Source organism: Equus przewalskii, chromosome 2 (genome assembly GCF_037783145.1).
Source record: "Equus przewalskii isolate Varuska chromosome 2, EquPr2, whole genome shotgun sequence".
Classification (NCBI taxonomy): Eukaryota; Metazoa; Chordata; class Mammalia; order Perissodactyla; family Equidae; genus Equus; species Equus przewalskii.
The window spans coordinates 85,381,429-85,407,018 of record NC_091832.1 but is presented as its reverse complement, the minus strand read 5'-3'; the positions used below and the strand labels follow the sequence as shown (position 1 = coordinate 85,407,018).

Genomic DNA, 25,590 nt, shown 5'->3' with positions numbered 1-25,590 from the left:
AAACCGTCCATAACTGCGAGCTTGTTCCCATGGCTGAGGAAGGAGAGATGGTTTCAGTCTTGTTCTCATTAGGAAGGTGCTGAGATGTAAAAAGCATCATGGCTGATGACATTCCTCCATCAAACAGTTCAGCTCACGGCAGAGATTGCTGTAGTCTAAATTTAACATAAAATAGCGAGGCATAAAAGTTTTACTTTTGAGAAGAACATTTTCACAGGACACAGTGTGTGTGTGTGTATGTGTGTGTGTGTATGTAAACGTTGCACTGATTCCAGCATTCTGATCAATAAAGGCAGATGTTCTGGCTATTTTATTCTGAAATATCTCTCAAATACCTTTCTCTTATAAGTTGCTAGGATGTGAGTGTTATTTCTTTATCACACAACATTTATACAGTTAGTATAAAGAGTGTGCAAACTAAAATGAAAGAGGATGAGAATCAAGTTTACTGTCTCTGAAGTTGATTCTAAGACGAGAGTGGTTAAATAAGGAATGTTCTAAGAAATTCTGTCAAAATAAATTTGATACACTGCCAGAAATTCTACAACTGCTTTCTGGATCCACCATCTTCTCTTGGGAGTTAGAATAATTGCTTTCTATAGCTACGGTTTTATTTTTAACTAGATCTGGTTTTCCTTGGAAAAACTTTCTTACATTATAAAGTGAATAGTTAAATTCAATAGTAGAACTGAATATCTCTCGGTGTTAATTTTTGGTAGTCTTGTTTTTAAATTCGAACATCAAAAATTTTACAAAACCACATACTCCAAAATATTTATTTAAATTGGAAAGGTTTGAAGTCCCCTATGTTTCTGGACTCAGGAAGGGAAAATCAAATGTGTCCTCAGAAAGATTTAATATTATGTTTGGATGGCAAATTTAGAGGTTACTTTTTAGAATTTAAACATCTCTAAGAGTTTCATTGACATTGTTGCCATCACAATTTTACAACAACTTATTTGGAGCCTAGTATCGATAATGGGAATTAGTCAAATCATGCTTCTCATAACACTTACCTCAAAGATGGGAGTCCTGTGATTTTAGATGAAATTTTATGCCAGAAGGTAATGGGGATGGCAGTTGATTGGCCATTTGGCTACTCAGTTACATCAGGTCTGTCTTCTCTAAGTGTTCTTTATTTATTCATTCAGTAAATATTTATAGAGCTCCTACTATATATCAGTCATTGGGGAAATAGCATTGAAGAAAAACAATCAGCCTTGCCCTCGTGGAGCTTACATTCTAATAGAAGAATAGGACAGTAAGCAAGTTAAGTAGGTAAACAGATAGTATGTGAGAGAAGTGCTAAAAAAAACGTAAAATGGAGAAAAGAAATAGAAAGAAGGGGGAGAAGATATTAATTTGAGAGTGGATGGCTGAAGAAGGCCTCCATACAAGGTGACAATTGAATAAAAACCTAAAACTTAAAAGGAGCAAAGCATACCGCTATTGAAGGTAAAAGCATTCCAGCTAGAGGAAATGGCAAGTGCAAAGGCCCTGCAGCAGGAATGTGCCTGGAAGGTTAAAGGAACGGCAGGAGGCCATGGTGGTTGTGTGGAAGGAAGAAGATAGTAATAGATGAGGTCACAGGGATATGGGGGTGAGGAAGGTACAGGGGGAAGCAGATAACATAAGGCCTAGTAGTAGGGAGACCATCCACTTTATTGTCCAAACTAGAATACTTTGAAAGTGAAAGGAGACACTGTCAATAATTGCATCTGGACAATAGGCATAAACCAACACTGTCATAGAAAAACCAGGAAATGTGTACACCTTTATTAAGTCTTTAGCTTGTTTCTTTGAGTGAGATAGAAAGATTTTAGAAGGTTATTAGCAGATGAATGACATGATCTGGTTTACGTTTTAACAAGAACATTCTGGCTACCGTATTGAGGAGCATTTTCTGAATCAATGAAGGAAAACTATGCAATCTTAAAATGTTATGTATACCAATATGTAACTGAGAATAATACTATCTAAAGCTTCAGTAGTGTTTACTCTGTGCCAAGCTAACTCATTTGATCCTCACAACAAATTTCTGATGACCTACTGTTACCTGAAAATGAGGAAACTGAGGCACAGTGTTTAAGGATTTCCTCAAGGCAACACAGCAAGCAAGTGGCACAGCCAGGATTTGGATCCCGTCTGATCCCAGAGGCCATGCTGTTAGCTAAGCTGCCACACTCTTCTCTTCTATATACCTCATAAGGCAAACTCTGTAGTCATCAAAATGTCATCCCTAGTACAGAAATATATTTTCAAAGAGAAAGTGATCCCCTTTTCTTTCTTCCGGTAAACCCAACAGCTTCTTTAGTTGCTTATTTAAGGCAGAAGTAACACGTTATAAAGGAAGATGTGTTCAATACAGAGATTGCTCTCCAGCACGGCATTTATGCTGTAAGCCCTGCAGATTGCATTGGAACAGCTGGGAAACAGATTTTTGTATTCTATACCCATTGTTATGTTGGTGAGGTCAATTGACAGGAAGGAGCTGGAAGATAAGAAAATATCCTGAAAAGAAAGGTTGAGTTCATTGATGGAACAATTCCCTGGACAGATAGATCTGCTCATCTGCTCATAGGAACACTTTTTGCCAAACTAGTGTCTCATCCAGTTATCTCTGGAAAGGCTAGGCAATTTGTCTGTGGACATCAGACAGAAAAATGAGCGTCTATGGCTAGCTCATAGTTACAGTTGGAGAGGAAGTTTACTGATCAGTTTACTGATCAGATAAAGAAATTCTGCAGAATGTCTGCACACACAAAAAACACTCTGACCGCTGTGAACTTTTAGCTTAGTTTCACAAAATAAAAATGTTTAGAACACTTCAAAGTTTCTCTTTTAAAATGCTGTCGCTTATATCATAAATGCTGTGTTTCTCTGCATATTTCCATTGTTACCACACATTTAATTTTCTTATAGAAGCTAAATCTATGAAAATTAGGGTGATATTACATTATTTAAGAGCCTAATACTTAATAAGCTTTTAAACATTTTATTCAAATATCATATACACGGAGAAAAATGTACATAAATGTCAGCTCTGAATTTTCACCAAATGAATGCTTCTGTGTCACCAGGATCAAGAAACAACATTACCTGCACCCAGAAGTCCCTCAGTCACCAACTACCCTAACTCCCAAGGCACCCACTTTCCTGACTTCTAAAGGCATGCATTGGTCCACCTAATTTTGTGTTACGTATAAATGGAATCATATGATATATATTCTTTCTGTCTGGCTTCTTTTGCTCAACATTACGTTTGTAAGAGAAATCCATGTTGCTATGTTTAGTTGTAGCTCATTCATTCTCATTATTGTATAGCACTTCACTGTCTAAATATGCCACTATTTATCCATTCTACTGTAGGTAGGCTTTTAAATAGTTTCTAGTTTTGAGCTAATGTGAATAGTGCATCTGTGGACATTCTCATATGCATCTTTGTGCATATATGTGCTGAAAAGGTATATATACACATATATATAAAACCTACGTTAGTATACATAAAAATGTATATGTAGTATTTATATATCAACATATATACCTATATACTAAATATATACTTTTAATATAAATATTGATCATAATCATTTTATATTTTAATCAGTAATTATGGAGAACTATACCAGGGCATGGTACAATATTAGGAACTAGGCAGAGTTGCCTCGACAGAATTCCTTTCTACTTCTAAAAGCTCTAAAGACCTGTGTGGCCTATGTATAAACTTTGTTCATTATAATTCTTCCTTGCCTTTCAAGAAGATCTATTATCTGCCTCCATAAGGGATAATCCCCAAATCAACTCACACATTTACTAAGTACCTATAAAAAATAACAAATCCAGGAGCTGTGCCTTCAAGTGGCTTACATTCTATTTGAGGATACAAGCATATATTCAGTCAAGTTAGCCTGAATGCCAGGGGAATTTTATACTCCAGTGTTTTGTTGAAATTTTTGAGGCCACTGAACACACACACAAAAATAACATTTTGAATGTGAAACACCTATTAACCTTTTCTTTAAAAACAGAAAAACTGTCATCTCTCCTTCTCCCAAAATAATATATACAGCTAAAAGAAATCTCAAGAGATACAGAAATAAAATTAGATTTTCGCATTTTCCATTGCTGCTATAGTAAATGGTTATTTATTTTAAAACACAGCATGAAACAGATTGGGAAGCACTGATCACAGACAGCAAATGTTATGAGAGTTAAAGTTGGATTGGTGAAATTTTCCAGGCAATCTCTGAGCTTATTTTTGTTAAGCGAGATATCTTGGGTGTACCAGGTCCTAGGTAAAATTTGGAGGTTTAGTTTAATCTGGTTACTACATTATACTAAGACAAGATTGGTAAGGGAGGGTTGTCATAGAAATTTACCAGATTGTAGTACTTGAAGACAGATCTAAAAGAAAATCTCTCAATATCAATAACAAAATTTGCATTGCAGCATCTCTAAAACATTTTATTTATCAAAACCGCTAACTACGTTTTAAGTGGAACTAACAATGCAAATAATACATACTCCCAAGAAGGTATTCAGAACTGGGTGAAATGTGTGAGCACTGGGTTTTGCAATCTTCAGAAGATGCGTTTAAACTTAGATGATTTATTGAACCTTTTCCTGCTTTTCATTCTAAGGAAATAGTTAGCTTCACCATAATATTTTCATTGGTTTTATGGAATGACTTCAAAATTGCCTCGAGCTCTTGGGTCACCATAAAGGAGGAGAAGTAAATCTGGAAATAGTAAGCACTAAGGTGATATTCTGGGGCCTAATTTGCAAGCACTGAGTGCTCATCTCTTCTGCTCTCTTCTGTCTGATTCTTTGACCCAGGGGTGGGCAAACTACAGCCTGCAAGCTAAATCTAGTACTGAAGGCTGTTTTTATAAATAAAGTTTTATTGGAACATGGCCATACCCATTGCGTACGTGAGTAGTTTCGACAGACACCATATGGTCCTCAAAGCCTAAAATATTTAGTATGTAGCCATTTACTGAAAAAGTTTGTCAACCCCAGTGACATCTCAGCAACTGCTCTGCCCCACCTTTCATCCTTGCCTCTCATTATCCTCCATTTTGCCCCATAGGAGACCAAAGCTCAAGATCTGAACTTCAAAAATATGACTAAGGCTTCATAACCTTAGATATTTTAAGTGGCTTATGCCCCAACCTCAAAAAAGTAAATGAGCATAATCCCAAGAAATCAAAATATGTTTCCTTTTTCTCTCTCTTTTTTTTAGTGAGGAAGATTGGCCCTAAGCTAACATCTGTAGCAATCTTCCTCTATTTTGTATGTGGGACACCACCACAGCATAGCTTGATGAGCAGTGCATAGGTCCATGCCTGGGATCTGAACCTATGAACCCCAGGCTATGAGGCAGCATGCTCAAATTTAACCACTATGCCACCAGGCCAGCACCAAAATATATTTCTTTTTAAAAAGGGCTTGCCAGTGACCTTGACTAAATCACTTGATCTCTCAAGTCATTATCTTTATATGATAAAATAAATAATGAAGAGCCCATCTCATGGAGCCCCATTAGGCATAATCACAGAATAGACCTGTTTCTGAGGTGACTGCTGACATCAACTAGAAGAACAACCAAGGCCTATTTTTTCCCCCATTTATGTTAGTGAACATCAGAACTTTGGTCTCAGTAAGAATCTTAGCCACCAGGGATCCTTGAAACCTGTTGAACAAATCATGCATTTTCTGATCAGAACTGAACAACTTTTAAACTCTTTGCCGTGCACTCAGAGATGTTCATTACATTGTCTTTCAAGTAGCGTAGCATGAAACCAGGTAGCCAGATCTTTGGGCAGCCATTCATGTTTCAGTGAAGAAAAAGAAGAAAGTAAAGAAGACTTTTCCATTTATTTTAGGGAAGTTCCATACTAAAAGATAGCGGTACTCTAAAGATCTTAAAGATAAAAACTTTACATACTTGAAATTATTTGACCAGTAAATCACCACACTTGCTATTTCTTTGGATAGACTAATTAAATTATATGGTTGTAACTAAAAATAGATGAATTTTCTCACCTCTATGCTCTAAAATTCAAGGAATATTTCTTTGATAATAGACAGAAAAGCCATGTCACAGACAAGGGGGAAAGGTAGGGGAAGGGATAAGAAACACCCCATGTTCCTTTTTTTAACACTGTGTGTATGTGTGGATGTATACATGTAATTTTGTGGCACAGATATTCTCTAAATACATCAGACCTTTCTAAAATGTTGGGGGAAAGAGAAGGAACTACAGGGGATAAAGGAAAGAAGATAGAGTTGGGTGATGGAGCTCAGTCCTTGGGACTCAACTCTTAGACGCTGTGTAATTCAGCAGGCACACAGAGGACAGTTCATATATATTTGAGGAAGGGAAGAAGGAGAGAGGGAGGGAGCATAGACTCTCAGAATGTGAGGAGTCAAGAACCAGAACATTGAGCTATTGACAATTTTACAGAGGCATTAATTCAAATTGATCCTGCTTGTAGGACAATATGATAAAGACAAACTCAGCTGATGGACCAGAGTCCCCCTCTACTGTGGTCTTGAAATTCTTTACTCGTTTGCAGTAACTAATGAACTAAGTGGTAAACATTTAGTTTGCGGAAATGGCCCAGAAGAGAAAGCTGGTACTAGAATTGAAGATGTCTAATAAAGTGTTATTTCTTAGCAAGAAATTTGGGATAAATGAATGAATGGAGAAAAGTAAGTGCCTTAGGACTCAGTATTTGTCATTCAGTCACTTTTAGGTTCTATGATCCTCAGTGCCTCCACACATTCTGTTCAGATTACCTCTTCTCTGCTAAAGGCATCCATGACCCATGACTAATGGTTAAGATGGCAAATTTTATGTTATGTATGTTTTACCACAATTAAAAATTGCAAAAAAGTTTCATAAGAACTATGGACTTACATAAAAATGTAAAACTAAAAAACTTTAGGGACAAAAAGAAATCTTTGCCATATAGGACTAAGTAAAAAGTTCTTAGACTCAACACCAAAAGCACAAGCCATAAAAGAAAGAATTGATAAATTGTGCCTTATCAATTGATAAACTGATAAATCAAGATTTAAAACTTTTACCCTGCAAAGGACCCTCTTAAGAGGATGAAAAGACAAGCTACAGACTAGGAGAAAATATTTGTAATCAACAGGTCCAACAAAGGACTAGTATCTAGAATATAGAAAACCTCAAAACTCAACAGCATAAAAATAAACAATCCAAATAGAAACTAAGTAGAAGATATGAACAGAAATTTTACTGAAAACGATATATGGTTGACCATAAGCACATGAAAAGACATTCAACATCATTAGCCATTCGGGAAATGCAAATTGAAACCACAGTGAGATATCACTACACACTGAAATAAAAAAAGAATGACAGCATCTAATGCTGGGAAGGATGAGGAAAAACTGAATCATTCATACATTGCTGGTGAGAATGGGAAATTGTAGAGCCACTCTAGAAGAGTGGAAGTTTATTATAAAACTAAACATGCACTTACCATAAGGCCCAGCAGTTGCACACTTGGTCATCTATTCCAAAGACATAAAAATGGTTCATGCAAAAAGCTGTCCGTGCATGTTCATAGTAGCTGTATTTGTGATAGCCAAAACTTGGAAACAACCCGGATGTACTTCAATGGGTTAGTGGTTAAACAAACCATGGTACATCCATTCTGTAGAATACTACTCAGCAATAAAAAGGAGCAAGCTATTGACGTACACAACAGCTTGGATGAATTGGAAAGGAATCATGCTGAGTGAAAAAAGCCAATCTCAAAAGATTACATACTATATGATTCCACTTCTATAACATTCTTGAAATGACAGAATTATAGAGATGGAGAACAGATTCATGGCTGCCTGGGGTTAAGGAAGGCAAGGAAGCAGGGAGGGGAATGTGATTATAAAAGGATATCATAAGGGATCCTGGTGGTATTAGACCTGTTCCATATCTTGACTGGTGGTGGATGTACAAATCTACACGTGGTAAAATTGCATGGAACTATAGAATATACACAAATGAGTATATGGAGCACTGAAGAAACATCAATATTATCGGTGGATAGTATCAACGTCAAAAAAAGGGATTGTACCATTTTGTACCATTTTACATTGCCACCAGTGTTATATGAGGGTTCCAATTTCTCCACATCCTCACCAACACTTACTATTTTCAGTCTTTTTCATTACAGACATTCTAATGATGCTTAATGGTATCTCATTGTGGTTTTAATTTGAATTTCTCTAATGACTAATTATGTTGAACATTTTTCATGTTCTTAGCTATTTGTGTATCTACTTTGGTGAAATGTCTATTTAAATCTTCTATACTATTAATTAGGTTATTTGTCTTTATATTCTTTAATTGTAGGAGTGCTTTATATATTCTGGACAGAAGTCCTTCATTAGATATATGATTTGCAAATATTTTTTTCCACTCTATGGATTTCTTTTCATTTTCTTAATGGTGTCTTTTGAAGAGCAAAATTTTTAAATTTTTATTAAATCCAAATTATCAAATTTTTCTTTTATGGATCATTTTTCTGGTGTCATATCTATGAAATCTTTGTCTAAGCCAAGATCACAAAAAAAATTATCCCATGTTTTCTTCTAATGGTTTTATAGTTTTAGCGCTTACATTAGATCTATAATCATTTATTAACTAATTGTTGGGTAGAATGTGAGGCAAGCACCTGAGTTCATTTTTTTCCTGGAAATATCCAATTGTTCCAACACCATTTGTTGAAAAGACTATCCTTTCCTCATTGAATTGCCTTGGCACCTTTGTCAAAACTCAATTGACAATAAATGTAAGGGTTTATTTCTGGACTTTCTTTTCTGTTCCAATGACCTGTGTGTCTATTGTTATGCCAGTACCATGCTGTCTTGGTTACCATAGTTTATAGTAAGTTTTTAAACAGGTACTGAAAATCGTACTTTGTTGTTTTGGGTTTTTTTTCAAAATTGGTCCTTTACATATCTATATAGATTTTAAGATCAACTTGTTAATTTCTTTGAATTTAGGTAGGGATTGTATTGACTCTTTAGATGAATTTGGAGAAAATTGTCATCTTAACAATATTCATTCTTCCAGTCCATGAACATTTATTTAGATCTTCTTTGATTTCTCTAGTACTTTGTAGCTTTCAGTGTACATGTCTTACACTTCTTTTGTTAAATTTTTCTCTAAGTATTTCATTGTTTTTGGATGCTATTTTGAATGGAATTGTCTCAGGTTCATTTTTGGATTTTTCATTGCTGGTATGGAGATGAAATTGATGTTTGTATATTGCTCTTATATCTTGTGACCTTGCTGAATTCCTCACTATTACTCTTGGACCATCAATTTTTGATGGTGAAGAACACAATGACTGTTAGAACAGTTTAGTGCCACTGTCCTGATTCATGTAAGGCACCAGCAGTTTTACCCATTGTAGTTTTTGCACCAGCAGTGCAAATGTCAACTGATGAAAAAGGCAGTCATCTCTTAGTGTCGTCTTGATCTTGCAGAACCCATGAAAGATTCTCAGGGGTCCTGAGGGGTCCACAGACAATACGTAGAGAACCACTGATCTAGATGATTTCTAAGCACCTGTCCAAGTCTGAAAAGCTATGATTCTTTAAGATAAATGTTGTTTACCAGATATGTCCCGATAACATTTGCTTAAATGGCTGATTTTCGTGGCGGTCAATATTTCTTGGATAATTGCTACATTTGGAACAATGTACCAGGTGCTTTGAGAGAGATGAAAAGGAAATAAAACCTTGACCCTAATCTCAAGGAAATGGTACAAGTCTCTCTGAGTATTCAAGTGTCATTGTAGGCTAATTACATTAGACGCCAAATTTGTATGTTTTTTTGTTCAAGGTAGCACTAAAAATAAACAAAATGCTTACAATGGAGATGCAACAAATATCAAATATCAAGACTAGAAGTAAAACTATGTTAAAATCTATCATTCTTGACTAGGACAAGTTAATATTATCTCATTTCCAAATGACTATAAGACATAAAATAATATCAACTAATTTTCAAAACTTTTAAAAGGTTAATTTTACATCGTTATTTATAACAGACTCGACTAGATGCTTAAAATAGCCACTTACCTACTAATTTTCCTTGCAATTTACATATAGTCAGAATTATATTTACAATATGATACTTATAGTTCACTGGACAAATTTACTATATATTTTAGCTTTTCCCTGGAGAGTAATAAAATACTGTTCATACATTTGAGGTAAATAAATAGTCTCAAAGCTTCAAACTATGGGATTTCACAGGTTCTGACATCCTTAATCTTTTTGTGTGGGAACAAAAAGAAAAAAGGACCAAAACACTCAGTGATGGGAAAAATAAAAGAGAAATTGGGAAAACAAAATTAATCATATAAAATGAAGAGAAGGATAGAGGTTAGGTTATGTTAGGGATAACTAGAGTTAATAATAGTTTCAAATAAACCAGTTACAGACTAGAGTTCTGATATGAAAAAAAAAATCATACAATTTAAGAGCTGGCAGGGAATTTAGAGATAATCTAGCTTTAGCCCAACATTTTTTATTTGGCAGAGAAGGGAACCAAGGCCCAGAGGTTTTCGACAGGGCTTGAGCTGGAAGCCAGGATTTCTAACTTCCCCTTCAGTATGTTCCATCCTTTCCTCTTCACATTAAATATAACTTTTGTGGCTTTAATACTCTCTATGGCACCCATAGCATTTCCCTAGAAGACAGCCAGGCTTCGAAAATTTTACTGGGTGAATTGTTGAAATGCACGTCACTCTTACGTGACATGTCCTAACATGACTGGTAACTCAGACATCTTGAGTATGTCTTCCTATTTCACGTTATGCCTCAGCTATTAGAAGTTGTGAAGTTTTATTTTCTAATGAACTTCTGTTATTAAATATTCAAAATTACCTCAACCTTATTGACTGTAACAGATCAGCATCAATTGTATTCTTTCTCCCCCTTCCCCCAGCCCCAAAAGACACATATGGCATCATTTTCTTCATGCTGTGTACCATATCTTGGTTAGGTCATTGTTTCCATCTACACACAGGATAATTGTGACCACATGATTTATGTTACAATGAAGAACTAACTCCAGTTCTTAAGATTTTGTACATTAAATCATGAAATACACTGCATGCTTTCAAATATCTGGTTTTCCCTTTTTCTTACTTATTACCACCTTCCTGGAAAGTTTTTCGGGGCCACTACCTAAATCTGTATGTGGAGATCTCTGCCAATTTGTTGTATTCTGCTTTGTTTTTGCCTGCTTCTTGCTTTTAAATAAGTACTAGCATGTACTACCACAGAGACTGCTGATTAAAATAAGCCATAAAACTTTTTCATTAGGCTTTGGGCCTGTGTGTCCAGATCAGAGCACTTATTTTCTGTAATTAACTGTTCTTGCACTTTGTTACAACGAAACATAAGGCTCCACTCATGACATGTGTGAAATCTTTTTTCCATTCAGGAAAAGCCAGGGTTCTGTCTTTCCAACACAAATCCTCTCTCCATTATGAATTAAATCTTAAAGTATTGGCACATACCTTTGGCACTAATCTGTGAAATGTTGATATTGAGTATTTCTAAATTTTCTGCTTTAAAGAAGTTTTATTCTTCTCCAGCCAATGATCTTTTGGTTTTATGCATGCAAAATAAGTAGAAGTCTCAAATCCCTTGCTTCTAAATTGGCATCTTTACAGCAAACAGAGTTATTGAAAAGAGACATTTCTTTTCATCCCTGGCCTTCAGGTGACTAAGATTTTGGGGATAATAAGCCCATATCTTGGGTGAACTATCTTTCCTCTAAGGAAAAAACCTTCATGTCTTGGGGACTCTGGTTTTAAAAAGTATTTTCCCCTCTTTTTTTCTCTCCTCCACCTGGTTGTTATTAACATCTGCATATTCCAGATTCTAAAAAGTTAAGACCTCAGCAAAAACCGAAACACTGAATATTCCATAGTGAAAGATGTAGGCAGCAAGTAGTAGTAACAATCCCATGTTTTCCAGTCTAAGTGCAGAGGAGCAGGAGTAGTTGCTCAGAATCCATCTCTTACAGGAACTAACGTTTATGATGTACCATGCGCCAGGCCCTGTTCTAAGTGTTTTGCGTGGATGATTCATTTCATGCTCACATCAAACATATGGCATAGCTTCTCTTTTTATCTCCAGTTTTCCTTGAAGCACAGTTAACTGGTCTGAGTCATGCCAGGGCACAAAGCGCAGGGTCCAGGGCCTGTTCTCTTTGCCATGGTGCCACATGGCCTTCTCCTTCTGTTGAGCTCCCTCAGAGAGTTGCTTACAGCTTCTTTAGGAACTGTTATTGATGTTCATCTTCTAGGCAGTAATTTCCTTGAGAGTGGGGACTTTTGTGCTTGTGTGGTCTGCCAGCGCCCTGCACCTGGTGACCTGGATGATCCTCCTTTACAATCTCATTGGAAAAACAGGACCAAAAGTAGAAACTGATAACCATAGGCCATGCAAGTAGTTCATATTTCTGGATACTTAGTTCTGCTAAGCCTTTTCTTCTGTTTCACACAATTATCATCCAAAGTATCTACCATCACTATCTTCATTTTCTAGAGGAGGAAACTCAGAAGCAGTGAGGCTAACCAACATGCCAGGATCACACGGTCAGGAACATAGCTGAGCCCGGATTCAATCCAACCCAGGGAGTCCAGCTTCTGGGCCCACGCTCTGAACTACCATGGCAAGCCACTTGCTTTAACTAAAAAGGAGTGTTCCTCCATCCCCCCAGGTCACTGAAGGCACCCAGTGCCAGAGTCTAGAACATTTATGGAGTTCCTGCTCTGCTCTGCATTTGTAATACACTCCAGATTCTTGGGCAGGACAGGAGGCAAGAGGAGCCTCTGGAAGGGAAAAGTGTATGAATAGGGTAAAAGCCACGGGTTTTCTTTTATTTACTTCTATGAAAGCTCTGCCTCAATCCTGCAGCAATTAAAGCATAGTGGAAGAGCAAAATTCATTCTCAGTCACGCAAAGTGATTTATTTATTTTATCATATCCGATTTGAGATTTGCCCCAGCCAGAGAGAATGCTCTCATTAAAGGCCTGTCGTGGGCATCACAGGCTTTATAGTCATCTCAGTCTGTGCTGTCAGAAGACGTTTTTGTTTACAGCTGATTCAACTGTGTGCTGATTTCTATATCCCAGCCTTTCTTCCAGCAAGAAAGAAAACCTCAGAACCCCACTTTTTGAAGATTGGCACCTGGTCCTTCATGTCCAATTACAAGAGACCTTACAATCATTCATGATGACAGGAAAAGAACATTTTATTTACTTTGGGGTTTTCAGCCATTACAGACTGTACTCTGTCCTTGTTTCTGTCTAGGATGGGTAGAGCGAGATGAAGGGGTGGAAGAGAATCCCTCAGCCTTACCCGAAGGGCTGGAAGAAAAGTTAGTTCAAAGAAAAATGTGCCACTGGTTTTATTCATTTCTCCAATTATTAAGATGCCATTATAATAAAAATAATGTCCAAGTAATGGCATTAAATGGCAGGGGATATTAACATCTGGAATGGATAAAGAGGGGTAAATTCATTTATATTATCCTTTTTTTCATTGTCGTGCATAAAGAGTACATCTCCATTTATGATTACAAATTATAGCAGTTCAAAATCACTAACATTTATGTAGTATACATTCAGTTTTCAGAATTCTTTCATATGCATTGTTCCATTGAGCCTCTCAGATGGTCGTTGTACCATTGTAGCAGGTATGAGAACCACCCCCATTTAACACATACAGGAATGAGACCTACAGTGGGTAAGTGGTACATGGTTGCTAACAGGTAAATCTTGGACTTGAACCTAAGTCTTATGAGTTCACAACCTAAGTTGAATTTAGGGAAAGAACAGCCATATTTTGTAGTGCCAAGCTGGTGAGGCCTGGGACGTTAGGCTACAAGTTTAGGGTCATGAATAACAATGAGGTCACCCGTATTGAATTATACTGTTATATACTGATGCCTTTAGGGACTACTAGGGTGAGAGGGTGATGGGCTACAGACTACATGACCCCAAACCATTATGACTTTTGATCTCTTATGTCTATATTATATACTATTTTCTGTTCCTCCTGAATTATCTGGCTGTCAGCTGTCATTTTTTGTTGATCATGGTGCCTCTAGAGCAGTGATTCTCAAAGTGTGGTGGGTGGACCAGCAGCATCATGGTCACCTGGAAATTTGTTAGAAATACAAATTCTCAGGCTCCACCTCAAACCTACTAAATCAGAAACTCTGGGAACAGGGCCCAGCTGTCTGGTCTAATGAGCCTTCCAGATGATTCTGATGCTACTAAAGCTTGAGAACCACTGCACTGGAGCAATGATTCTCAACCTCAGCTGCACACTGAAATCACCTGGAAGCTTTAAAAACTACTGAGGCTTGCGTCCCAATCTCAAAGAACCTGGTTTTTGGTCTATGATAGGGCTTTCAACCTCAGCACTATTGGCATTTTGGGCTGGATAATTATTCATTGGGGGGCCTGTCCTGTGTATTGCAAGATGTTGAGCAGCATCCCTGGCCTCTACCAACAAGATGTTAGTAGCCTCCCTCCCTGCCCCCTGCCCCCCCAGTTGTAATAACCAAAAATGTCTCCAGACATTGCCAAATGTCACCTGGGGTGCAAAACCACTCCAAAATGAGAAGGCATGGCCTGGGCACTGGGATTTTTAAAAGTTCCCTAAATCATTCTAATGTACAGCCAAGGGTGAGAATTAGTCCTCTGGAGGATTCCTTTTAATAAGGAGCTTTGGATGTGCAATGGATTAAAGAAGAATAAAAGCTAAACTTTATAGCACCGGCTGTAAAGTGAGAATAAATCAACCTGCGGTGAAGACTCGGGCAGTTTGCCCATAAGTAAAGCGCAGGAGCTTTAGAGCAGAAATTTCGCATCCATCGTTTGGCTCCTTACATTTTTGCTTACTTTCTGATTGTTAGGTATGGCCCAAAAAACTGACATAAACAGATAATGTTGCACGTTTAGAAGGTCCCAACCGAGTAGATATTGCTTTGTACTAAATGTAGTGGACAGAGATCCTGCTTTTGGATCTAGTCATTCTAAAAACAGGGTGCCTCTCAGTATATCAGGCGGTACAAGTCCTTAGGTAAATCTGTTTTAACAAGTTAAAAAAGGCAGTCTGTCAATTTTATGATGTTGATTTTGACAGAATCCAGATCAGCCACACAAATACAGAACTTCTACATTCATTTATGCCATTTAGTAGTAGTTTAGTTTTCAGGTGGTGATCAGGGACTTCAGCTACATTTCAACTATAGAAAAGTCCCCTAGGCTAGAACCAGGACAAGTGTCCTTTGGTAAAATTGTGCTCAGCAGGTTGCCCTCTGCTGCCTCAGTGATTGCTCTGTGGTGTTCCATGGTGATCCACTTGAGAACACAGACACAGCATGTGCGTCGTCTCCAAGTGCCTGCTCTGTGGCTCTTATCAAGCTGGACAGTCTCGTCACAGCCCAAACTGAGAGCTCTCCAAGCAAAGAGTTTGTGGCCACTCCTCTCCCACCTGGCCTCTTAAGTAGAACGGTATTCTCCCGCTTCCTCAGCAACTAGTTGGCAGGCACATTGCTTCTTTCAACATAAAGAATGGAAATACTACTTCAGGATACTGACAATAAACTTTTAAATAGAAAGCAAATTACAAGATAAGTGTGTTTTCAGGGAAAAATTGGTACTAATTTCAAAATATGACAACGTTGTGCTGAGTTAACGGGTTGGAATCATTAATTCATTCAGCACCTACTATGTGATAGGTCCTGTGTGATGTCCTCAGAAATTATAAATATGAGGGTTACATAATAGCACAGATCCTTTTATGGCAAAAATAAGTGATGACTGCTCCAAGGCACCATATTAACCCTTTGAACCACTCTGACTTGTCAGTTTGTCAGACCAGTTTGGCTTTTCTTTCATCAAATGTATAGTAGCTTGTTAACGTTAATGAAATCAACTAGTTCTTTTACCGTGGTCTAGATTTATCCTAAACAGTTCCTTATCTTTTCCTATCTTAGTCTAAATTGTTTCATCAATGTTCTTTTAAGAATCAAACCCTTTTAATTAGGTGATAGAACTGCTTCCCAGAAAAGTACTCTAGGAAAAAAAGATCATAAAAGACTGTTAAAAGATATTACTTCCATATGTTCCCACTAGTTTTGAAAAAAGGCATATGCTTTTATGTACATAGGAAGTTTTCTGATTAACAGTGGTTGCCTTTGGGCAGAGAGTTTAGAGGCCTTGATTGGAAAGGAGACTTACTTTTTGTTATATGTTTTTCTACAGCTTAATTTTTACCATTTTAAATATTGTATTTTCAATTTTAAATGCAAGTGAATAACAGAAAGGATGCATTCCCAGTAGTCTTTCAGAAGTTCCAAAATGCTGCTTCTAAATAAGAGAAAAATAGGTGAGCTACACTCTCTGCCTCTTTGATGCCCTCTTTCTTTGGTAAATGTTTTATTGCTAAAGCACAGTGAGCTGAAAGGAAACTTGGAACGTAAGGTTACTCCAACATTGGTTCCATGAAAGAGATTAACAAGCAGGTCCTACTTGAGATTGGGTCTCTTTGAGGAAGCCACCTTTAACCAGAAAGAGAAGTTGCCTCCTGGGCCAATTTCCCCCTGGCTGCACTGGAACAGTTACTATCCATACATCCTTTCAGAATGAAGCAGATATAGGTTAGGGAAGTGTACAGTGAGTGTACCTAAAAATTTCCTCCATGATTTCTTTTATTCCCCTTATAATTCCCAAGAAGAATCAATGCTATCTCCTGGAGAAAAGAAAAAACACTCGTTTGTGTCAAAGAAAGACAATTCTCTGATCTTTTGGGGACCCACCAATTCCATGATATCTTTTCCTTCAGTCTTTCCTTTACACCTAACCCTCGCTAAAAATTTAAGCAAGCATGAAAAAAGAGAAAATTCAGTTAAGACCGGAAGGGCCTGAAACAATACATGCTCAGTTGTGGGTTTTTCTGGATCATTTTTCTTAGCACTTGTCATTTGGATTTCAGAGTCTCCCTTGTTAAGCAAGAAACATCCTTTTCTTTTCTCACGTTGTTGGATGTGTGAATTGGGAAATCCTATCACGTGGATTTCAGGATCCTCTGCCTCTGGGAATGAACCAACCATAAGAGTTCAACTATTCCAAAGCACGTCCTGTAACAGTCCCTACACATTGTAATTACATCTCCGGAGTCTTTAGTGCAGAATTACAATTCTGCAACAAAATACTGAACTCTCGTTCTGTAAAAAGTAGTTTTCATGTTTTCTTTTCTTTATAGGGGGTGATTCATGCCGGAAATAGTACTTTATGTCTTTACTTGCATCAAGCATTAATAACTGGCAATCAACAACGGCATAATTACTTGTTAAGCTTCATGAAAACTATCAGAGTTTAGGGCAGCGCTTCTGTGAAGAGCCCACTGGTTGTTCTTGGACAAAAGTTTATGTGGAAATTCTGAGAGACCGACCAAGTCTGGTTAGAATGAGGGGAAGAGACCAGAGGCAGGATCGAATTGAAGGAAAAGGTCCTTTTAGAAAACTATTCAGAAGAAAGGGAAATATGTTTGAAAACTAAAAACAGAGAGCTTCTGAAAATAAGTCATACGGGGTCTTAGCCATCTCAAAATGCATAGGTTCTGATTTTGTATCTCTGGGGTACTAGTTTCTCACCCTCTTTCAATGGACTCGTGTTAATGACCACCCTGACCATGAAATTAAACCTCATAAAATCTTTTAGAAATGGTAGAACAGAAATCCAAAGCTCAACTGAGAGTTACTATGGCAATAGACACTTTGCAAAGAAAGAAAAAGAGACAGGTCTGTCAAGTTAGTAGGATAGTGTTTCCTATTGAGTGGAGTAAGTTTAAATTTTGAGTCACTAAGCAAAAATTAGAAAGGAAATCAATACTGTTTCTACTCTTGAAAAGGCATCACATATTCAGCAGGGACCTCCTTCCCCATTTTCGGTAGCCGAGCTGTTAAATAAGCCCATGCTCCTAGGACAGTTAGATTAAGTGTCAGCAGCTCACAGAGACTTTATGTTCCTGCTACTTACCACAGCCCTGGAGGGTGTCCATCCTTTCCTTCCAACAAAGATTTTAAATTGTCAACGTGGAAGAATAGATTTTCCTGCAAATGCTACAAAGCAGTCACAGTAACTACATTTTCCTGTATAATAAAGGGAAGTTTAAGGCTAAATAAAGGCCACTTACAACACACCCACTGAAGCCGAGTCAGCCGCTTAAGCATGGAGGAAGAGGTAAGTTCCAAGTGGCTTTAGGTGTTAACCTGCTGACTAAGTCAGCACATCCTAAACCACTTCATTTTCCCAGTATTCTCCATAACCTTGCATTCAGAGCTTTGGTTGCTTGTCAGGAGATAATATAACCTTCCAATGCCACTAGTCAAAAATGACTTGCTTTACTCGTGGTTTAGTAAGAATTGATAAGAGGCGATTGCCTGCTTCTCGGTTCAGCTATCCCTCAAACCCCAAATGTAGGCGGTATGACTACTTCATATAAGGTCAAAGGTTTATCTCATATTCTGTTATTATATTTATCATTTCCTACATCTTTGCAGATGAAGAAATTGCTGAGGCTTTAAAATATGAAAAAAACATGATGATAATACTCTAGCGACCATGCTAACTGGAAAGTGTAATGAATAATAACACATGGAAGTTCAGAGGGTAATTAGAAATATCAGTGTATTCCATGCCAGCTCTGCCATTTCTTACCACGGTGTCTGCTTTTTTCAGCTGCTAGCTGGGCGCTGGCCTTTCGATCACAATGACTTTGGCGTGTTTCTCTGCAAGCTGTTCCCCTTTTTGCAGAAGTCCTCAGTGGGGATCACCGTCCTCAATCTCTGTGCTCTCAGCGTTGACAGGTAACATGTTTCTTTCCCTTTACCATTTTGTTGTGTTTAGAAAAGCATTTTTCTCAAAAGGAAGTCAAGGAGCCTTGAGAGTTGGTGCCCAGGACAGCGGTTAATTAGTTTCAAGTGAATTAAAATAGTAACAGTCTTGCTCTACTGTTTGGAATCCCTTTACACATTTGCTGATTATTAGCCATATTAGGCTCAGGCAATTTGTAATTAGAGCATTTTGCCAATTATATCCATTTGGCACCCTTATGGCAATAAAGGAAAAATGAACATAATAGCTGGAATGAACGTTGGAAAAGGAGATTCTAGGTCATGGAAATCCTGTATTTTCAATAGTAGATTTCTCATTAGAAAAAAGAAGATACCATTTAATTGTATTTATAATGCTTGATTACTTGGCTGAGTGGTGAGTACATGATATTATGTTCTTGTCTGTGCTTTTTTGAATGCCTGAAATGTTTCATAATTTTTAAAAACAGGGCAACAACAGAAGCACGCCTTGATCCAATTCTGAAAATCTCTTTCCAGAATTCTTCTCAAACATGGATGTCAAGGCTTCTCTAAAGGAGTCTCTGAATTCCATGAACTTCTAGATGGTATTTTCTTCACCTTCTAATTTTCGTAGCAGGAATTATAAAGAATGAATTAGGAACTTTTTAACACATTCTATGGTACTCTTTTATATTGAATATAATCCTATGCAAGTGCTCTTTAATGTCCTATTTAACTACTTACCCGCAATTAGAAGAGGTTTCCATTTTTTCTGTCACACTCTGACGGTCACTCTATCAGAGCACCTGAGTCCTATCATCACAGAAATAAAAGGCCCACTTTCTTAAAAAAAATTAATTTCTTACAGATACTCTGTTATTTATCATTTACAATTAATTTTCAAGACCAAATTGTTATTGTTAAAACATAAAAATACTCATTCCATTAGTAGTTGAAAATTATAAATGGCATCCTTTTATAAATTTGTGACTGCAATAACTGAAAAACAAAACAAAATGTTTAGTAGTGTTATTAAAAATAAATTTATTGCTGAAATTAAAATACAAAAATAATTCCATTAGTGGTTTAAAATGCAGTAATGCTGTTGGAAAAAATGCTACCATTGCAGAGGTAAACACAAGGATCAGAAATAATTTCATCACCTGTTAGTAGCATTCTCAGTGATTCCTAGGAAAACCTGAGTTCTACATAGGTTTCTTCTGCATCATATCTGGTGTTAAGGTGTGCCGCATAAAGACATTTACATACCATCAGTAGCCACCATACCCCTTCTAGTTAAGTAAATAATAGATTAGGTTACTTGTGGCCATGTCCTAAAAAATTGAATAAGCATTTATGATCATTCTGCTGTTCCTACTCCTAGCATCCCATTAACATCATTTATTCTTGTATCCAAAGTGTTATATTATCTGAAACTTAAAGCCTTTAAATTATATCTATTACATTACTAATACATGTAAAAGATTTTTCTGTATTTATCAAGTTGTATATTTAGAGATGTACCTATGTTTACACATGACAATATCCAGTTAAATTTTTTAATGACAATATAACTCTAAAATCCCTGTGGGGAAAAGAAATAAGAAAATAATCATGACAATTTAAAAAATAATTATGTTTCCTACACACGTACTCTTCATAAATGATATTTTTAAATGTTATAAAACTACAGTATGTAAAACAATGTAGTAAACACACATAAATACACTGACAAATCAGTGGGAAAACCAGAAACAGGTGTCAGAGTGTGCGAGAACATAACAAAGGCTGAAATCACTTTGAATATAATGGGGAAAGGACAGATTCATCAATATATAGTGCTATTTAGCCATCTGGGGAAAAAATATCTTGAAGTCTTATCTTGTACTGTATATCAATAATAATATTTATAATCATTACCATTTATTGAGTATTAGTATGTAGCAGGCCCTGTTAAAAATACTTTACAGAAATCGTTTTACTTACTCCTTACACCACCACGTTGTGATAGTGCTGTAATTATCCCCATTTTACAGATAAGGAAACTGAGGTGCAAAGAGGTTAATCAAGGCCACTCTGCTACTAAGCGTTGGAGCCGGCAATCAAATATAAGTAGTCTGCGTTCTTACCCACTGTGCTAAAGCATATAGAGACTCAAACCGTAAAGCAGTAAAGAAAATAGACTAAAATCCTTTTGCTCTCTTGAAAAGGAAGACTTTTTGAACTTAAAAAGGATGGTAGAAATTCTGAATAAAATTATAAATGTATTTCAAGACATAAAATTCTAAAACATTAAGATCAAACATTCACAAAATTAAAAAACAAATCAATAAAGCAATAAGCTAGGGGAAATATTTGCAGGCAAAGCTACAACATGTTAATATTCTTGGTATTTAAAGAGGCCATACAAATAGTGATTAAAATCTGAAGACTTTCGTATAAAAAGTGCATGACTATAAAAATCACCAAAGAAGAAATTTACATGGCTAATTAACATATGAATAATGTTTATGTAATCAAAGAAATTCTAATTAAAAAGGATGTTTCTAAATATCTGGTGGTAGTAGAGATTTGAACATCCCTTTTGGAAAATAAAATCCTACAAATGCTTTTGCCTTCTGACTCAGTAATTACCATTCTTAGGATCAATTCTAAGGAAGTGATCCAAAATTTGAACAGAGAATTCATGCACAAAGATGTTCTTTACAAGATTTTTTATGGCAAAAAGTTGAAAGCATATTGCCCCATATTAGGGAAATGGATAAGGATATTAAATATAATTTATATGTATAGGTATGTGAATATAAAATTGCTTGGAAGAAATATGATAAATATTATTAGTAATTATGGCTAGGGATGGAGTGATGGGTTTTTCTAATGTTCTTCTATGAGCAGAAAAAATTTCTGAAAATTTATTTACTTCTATTATCTGTTACCCATTTTCCTTATTTACTTTATGCCATTCTGTACATATTATTTCTCTTATTTTCACAGCTCATTCCTATGACCTTTATTATATATTGACACTAATTTTCTATTGCCAGGCAGCTCTAAAACCCAAGCACACATAAGCACACAGACATGAGCACAGAGGCCTGTGTGCATGGAGAAATACAGAGAGTTACTCCCATCCTTACTGTTGCCTTTACAAAGGCACCATGGAATTTGGGAAAATATCATTTTATAAAAAAATTAAACTTTGTCCCAAAGGTTATGTAAAAACCAGGATAACAATGAACTTTAGGAGTTACTCGGTATTCTAAAAGAAAACTGTACCCCTGAGGAAACATTAACCAAAAGCCAAAGCCAGACAGGACCTGCATATGACAAACAAGAATAAGAAATCGAATGAAGCGAGGAAGATGCTCTGCTCCTATAAACAATAAAATCATTTTTAAGGCAGCTGGGTACAATCCTCTACGAAGAGAGACATTTGTGAAAAGAGAAGCCAAAAGGGAAGAAAGAATTTGCTTCGTTTGATAAGTAATATAGGCAATTTTTTTATCCTTGTAATATATTTTCTGGTTACAAAATTTAGAGAATATAAGTTATAAATAGTGTTATGTGGCATGGTATAGTGGTCCCTTTTGTATTTCATATAAATCTACTTAATAAATTTTTTGATAAAAAATATTTTAGGGCACTGTTCCTCAGGGATATGCTATATAATAAATTATCTGTAGATTGAGAAGAATAATTCACACTTTAGTTCAACAGAGAGACTTGGGCAGGAAGGGTGTGATGGCCAGACATGAAGAATAAGGCCTGGCTGCTGTCCTTTAGGAGTTTTCATGGTTGTGAAGACATCGACCTGGGAACAAGGGAGAATGAAATACATGATGCAAGTATTCAGGCAATGGGATTCCTAAATCATCTAAATCATCCAAACCCTCCATTCCTTCCCACGTTCACATTGTTCTGCCCTCTCTTTTTCCTTGGGGGACTCTCAGGGGACCACCTTGCAGCGCTTCAGTCTCCGCACTGATGCTGGGAGTGGGGAGATAATGAGGGGGGAATGAAGAGATTCAGTCATAGATTCCTATTTCAGGTGTGGGTTCACCTCACCCATACCACATCCTCCCCCACCTTATGCGTGGGGGAAAACGAACTAAATGTTCAATCGCAAATCATCTGTTGTGTATCAAGTGAAATGTTCTTGGTTAAAAAAAAGAAAAAAAACGTCAAGCATCTATTTCATCATTAAAACGTGGTCTCAGTTTTAGATCAAGACGGTGAACTATTTTAAAATTTCGCTCCCACATAAATCTGCCTTCATCCAGGAGGTTGTCCTTGGTAATAAACTCATCATTCTTTGTTCCCTGGGCCCTTTCTTTATTATTTTTACATTTATTTTGGTCTTGACTCTAAGCTTTGGGACCTGAATGTAGGGAATCTATTTTGACATTTCTATTTCAGAAGCTTTCACACTAAAGAATGAATCATTCACACTTAATTCCTAAAGACAAGAGACCATTTGCTTTGATTCTTGATTTGGTTGCATTATATTCTACTAAAAATAAAAAAATCCCTCTTTTTTTTTGTTGTTAATAAAACAAGGAGTAAAAAGAGGGAAATTGGAACCTGTTACAAAACACTTTGCAGTTTGGGAAACTCTGCTTTCCTTTTATGAGCTGAATCAAATTATGGTTCAGGAAGAGTTCCCGTGATTTTTTCACATATTTTTTGATGTAATAGTCTCTCACTTCAGAGTTGTTGTTTTTGAGGGAAAATAATGAGAGTAACTATATATCCCAGTTCTATACAATTTCTGTATTACTTCAGTGATTACTCAATGATTACGGAATACTGAAAGATCAAAGGAAAGATCTCCCTTTCTCACTATCAGCTTTTAATCTGAATAAGGTAAACAAGACAGTAAGAGAAAGCACATGACTTGCGCCAGAATGGATGAGCTTTCATTGTTAATTTCAACTATGGACTTGCCTCAGCTTAACTTTTTCACTAATTCTTCTTCAAATCTAAATTTTATTTATTTTTATTTGCATCCTTAGTCACTTAAGAAAAAGATAAAATAGAAATTTCAGGAAGAAACTCAGGAAATTTAGAAACAAATTTTGACCCCATACAGCCTTTTCAGTGGAATGATTTTTTTTTAATGCTAAGACAATACACTTCTAAAATGAATGAATTTTCCCCATCAAAATATGGATAACCAGCCATTGCCAATAATTAAAATCGGTATTCTTGCATGTCATAAGTGACAAGTTTTATATGTTACTTTGAGTTTGGGGGAAAAAAAGAGAGGCAGGGATGGGGGAGGGGAATTCATTGCTGTTCTTTGTAAAGTTAACTGTGGTGTTTAATGTGGAAGATGACTGGGTCAGACCAGTAAAAAGGTCTGGGTACAGATCCAACTTGTAGGTAAAAATTGCCTGGGGAAGGAGACTGTAAAAGATAAAACTCTTCATGAGACTGCTCCAAAATGTTGTGTAATTAGATACCTGGAAAAGTTGCAAAGAGCAAATAATAAGGCAACTTTGTTCGATATGCCTCAAACTCAAAAGCCTGTGTCAGTTCTTTATCCCATCATTTCAAATAATTGCTCAGTGGTCTCCATTATATTCTCAAAGGTTTATCCTAATTCGAGAAGCATGAAAGTGATTTTCTGAAAAACTTCATTTTTATTTAGACTCACGCTTGGTTTCTCCTTCTTCTCCTGGTGTTACAATTTTCTTTTGCTGCTTGACAATCGTGAAGACATGGAAGAAGTGGCTAAGCCAGCAGAGAGAGCTTGGCACTGAACAGAGACAAAGTCAAACGCTGCCTGTCGGGCAACTCAGGGTCTCATTTTGGGGTCTGTTCCCTGTTGCACACAGTTAATTCATTCTTTTATTTTAATTGTATTGTCAAAATCAGGCGACTGGTTAATTTTGCTCCCTAATTTTTCTTTGATAACAAACTACCCCAAAACTTGAGCAATTTAAAACAACCGCTATTTTCTTACTGTCTCACCATGCTGTGGGCAGGAGTTTGGGCAATTCTGCTCCCTTGTCTCCTCCACTGGGGTCTCTTGGAGGATTTCAGCCGGCAGCTGAGCTTGTCTGAAGATGCATGACTGGCCCCTTGGCAAGAACAGCCAGATGTCTGAGCTCAGCGGAGCCCAACTCCCTCTCGTGTGGTCCAGGGCCTCGCAATACCTTCTCTCCAACAGGCTCAGGGTCCAGGGTGGAACCTGCTGCTCTGCTTAGAGGCCAGTCCTGAAACTAGCAAAGCATCATTCCAGCTGTACTCACTTGGTCAAAACATCACAGGCCAGCCCAGTTGAAGGATTCAGTTGAAGAAGTGTCAAAGTACTTGCAGATATCTTTTAATCCACTATGCCCAGTTTCTCTTGAAAAGTCCTCCTGCTAGCATTTTGTCTCCAAACCTCCGTATGGCAATTGGTTTGTCAACCACATGAGTCATAAATCATAAACACTACAAATGGTCACGTTTGCTGTTAATTTAAAATGTGCAGAGGTAAAGAGAGAAGTGCCACTTTACCTTATGGAAACGGCAAAGGTGAAGGAAAAATAAATTCTAATGTAGAAACTTTTTTTTTAAAGTACTTCAGTGACCTTTTCATTCTCTTGGATTCAGTAATCCCACTCAAGATAATTAATCCAGGAAAATCATTCAAAAAGAGAAAAAA

General features: G+C 36.8%; 1 protein-coding gene across 2 annotated transcripts in view; it reads left to right on the top strand.

Annotated features, from left to right (window-relative positions):
* EDNRA (endothelin receptor type A) overlaps window positions 1–25,590 on the top strand; it is a 104,474-nt gene that overhangs the window by 62,057 nt on the left and 16,827 nt on the right. For both annotated transcript variants that reach the window (XM_070611646.1, XM_008527444.2), the window contains exon 6: window positions 18,823–18,950. In XM_070611646.1, the coding sequence (XP_070467747.1) occupies window positions 18,823–18,950 (128 nt within the window). The remainder of the gene's footprint in view (window positions 1–18,822; window positions 18,951–25,590) is intronic.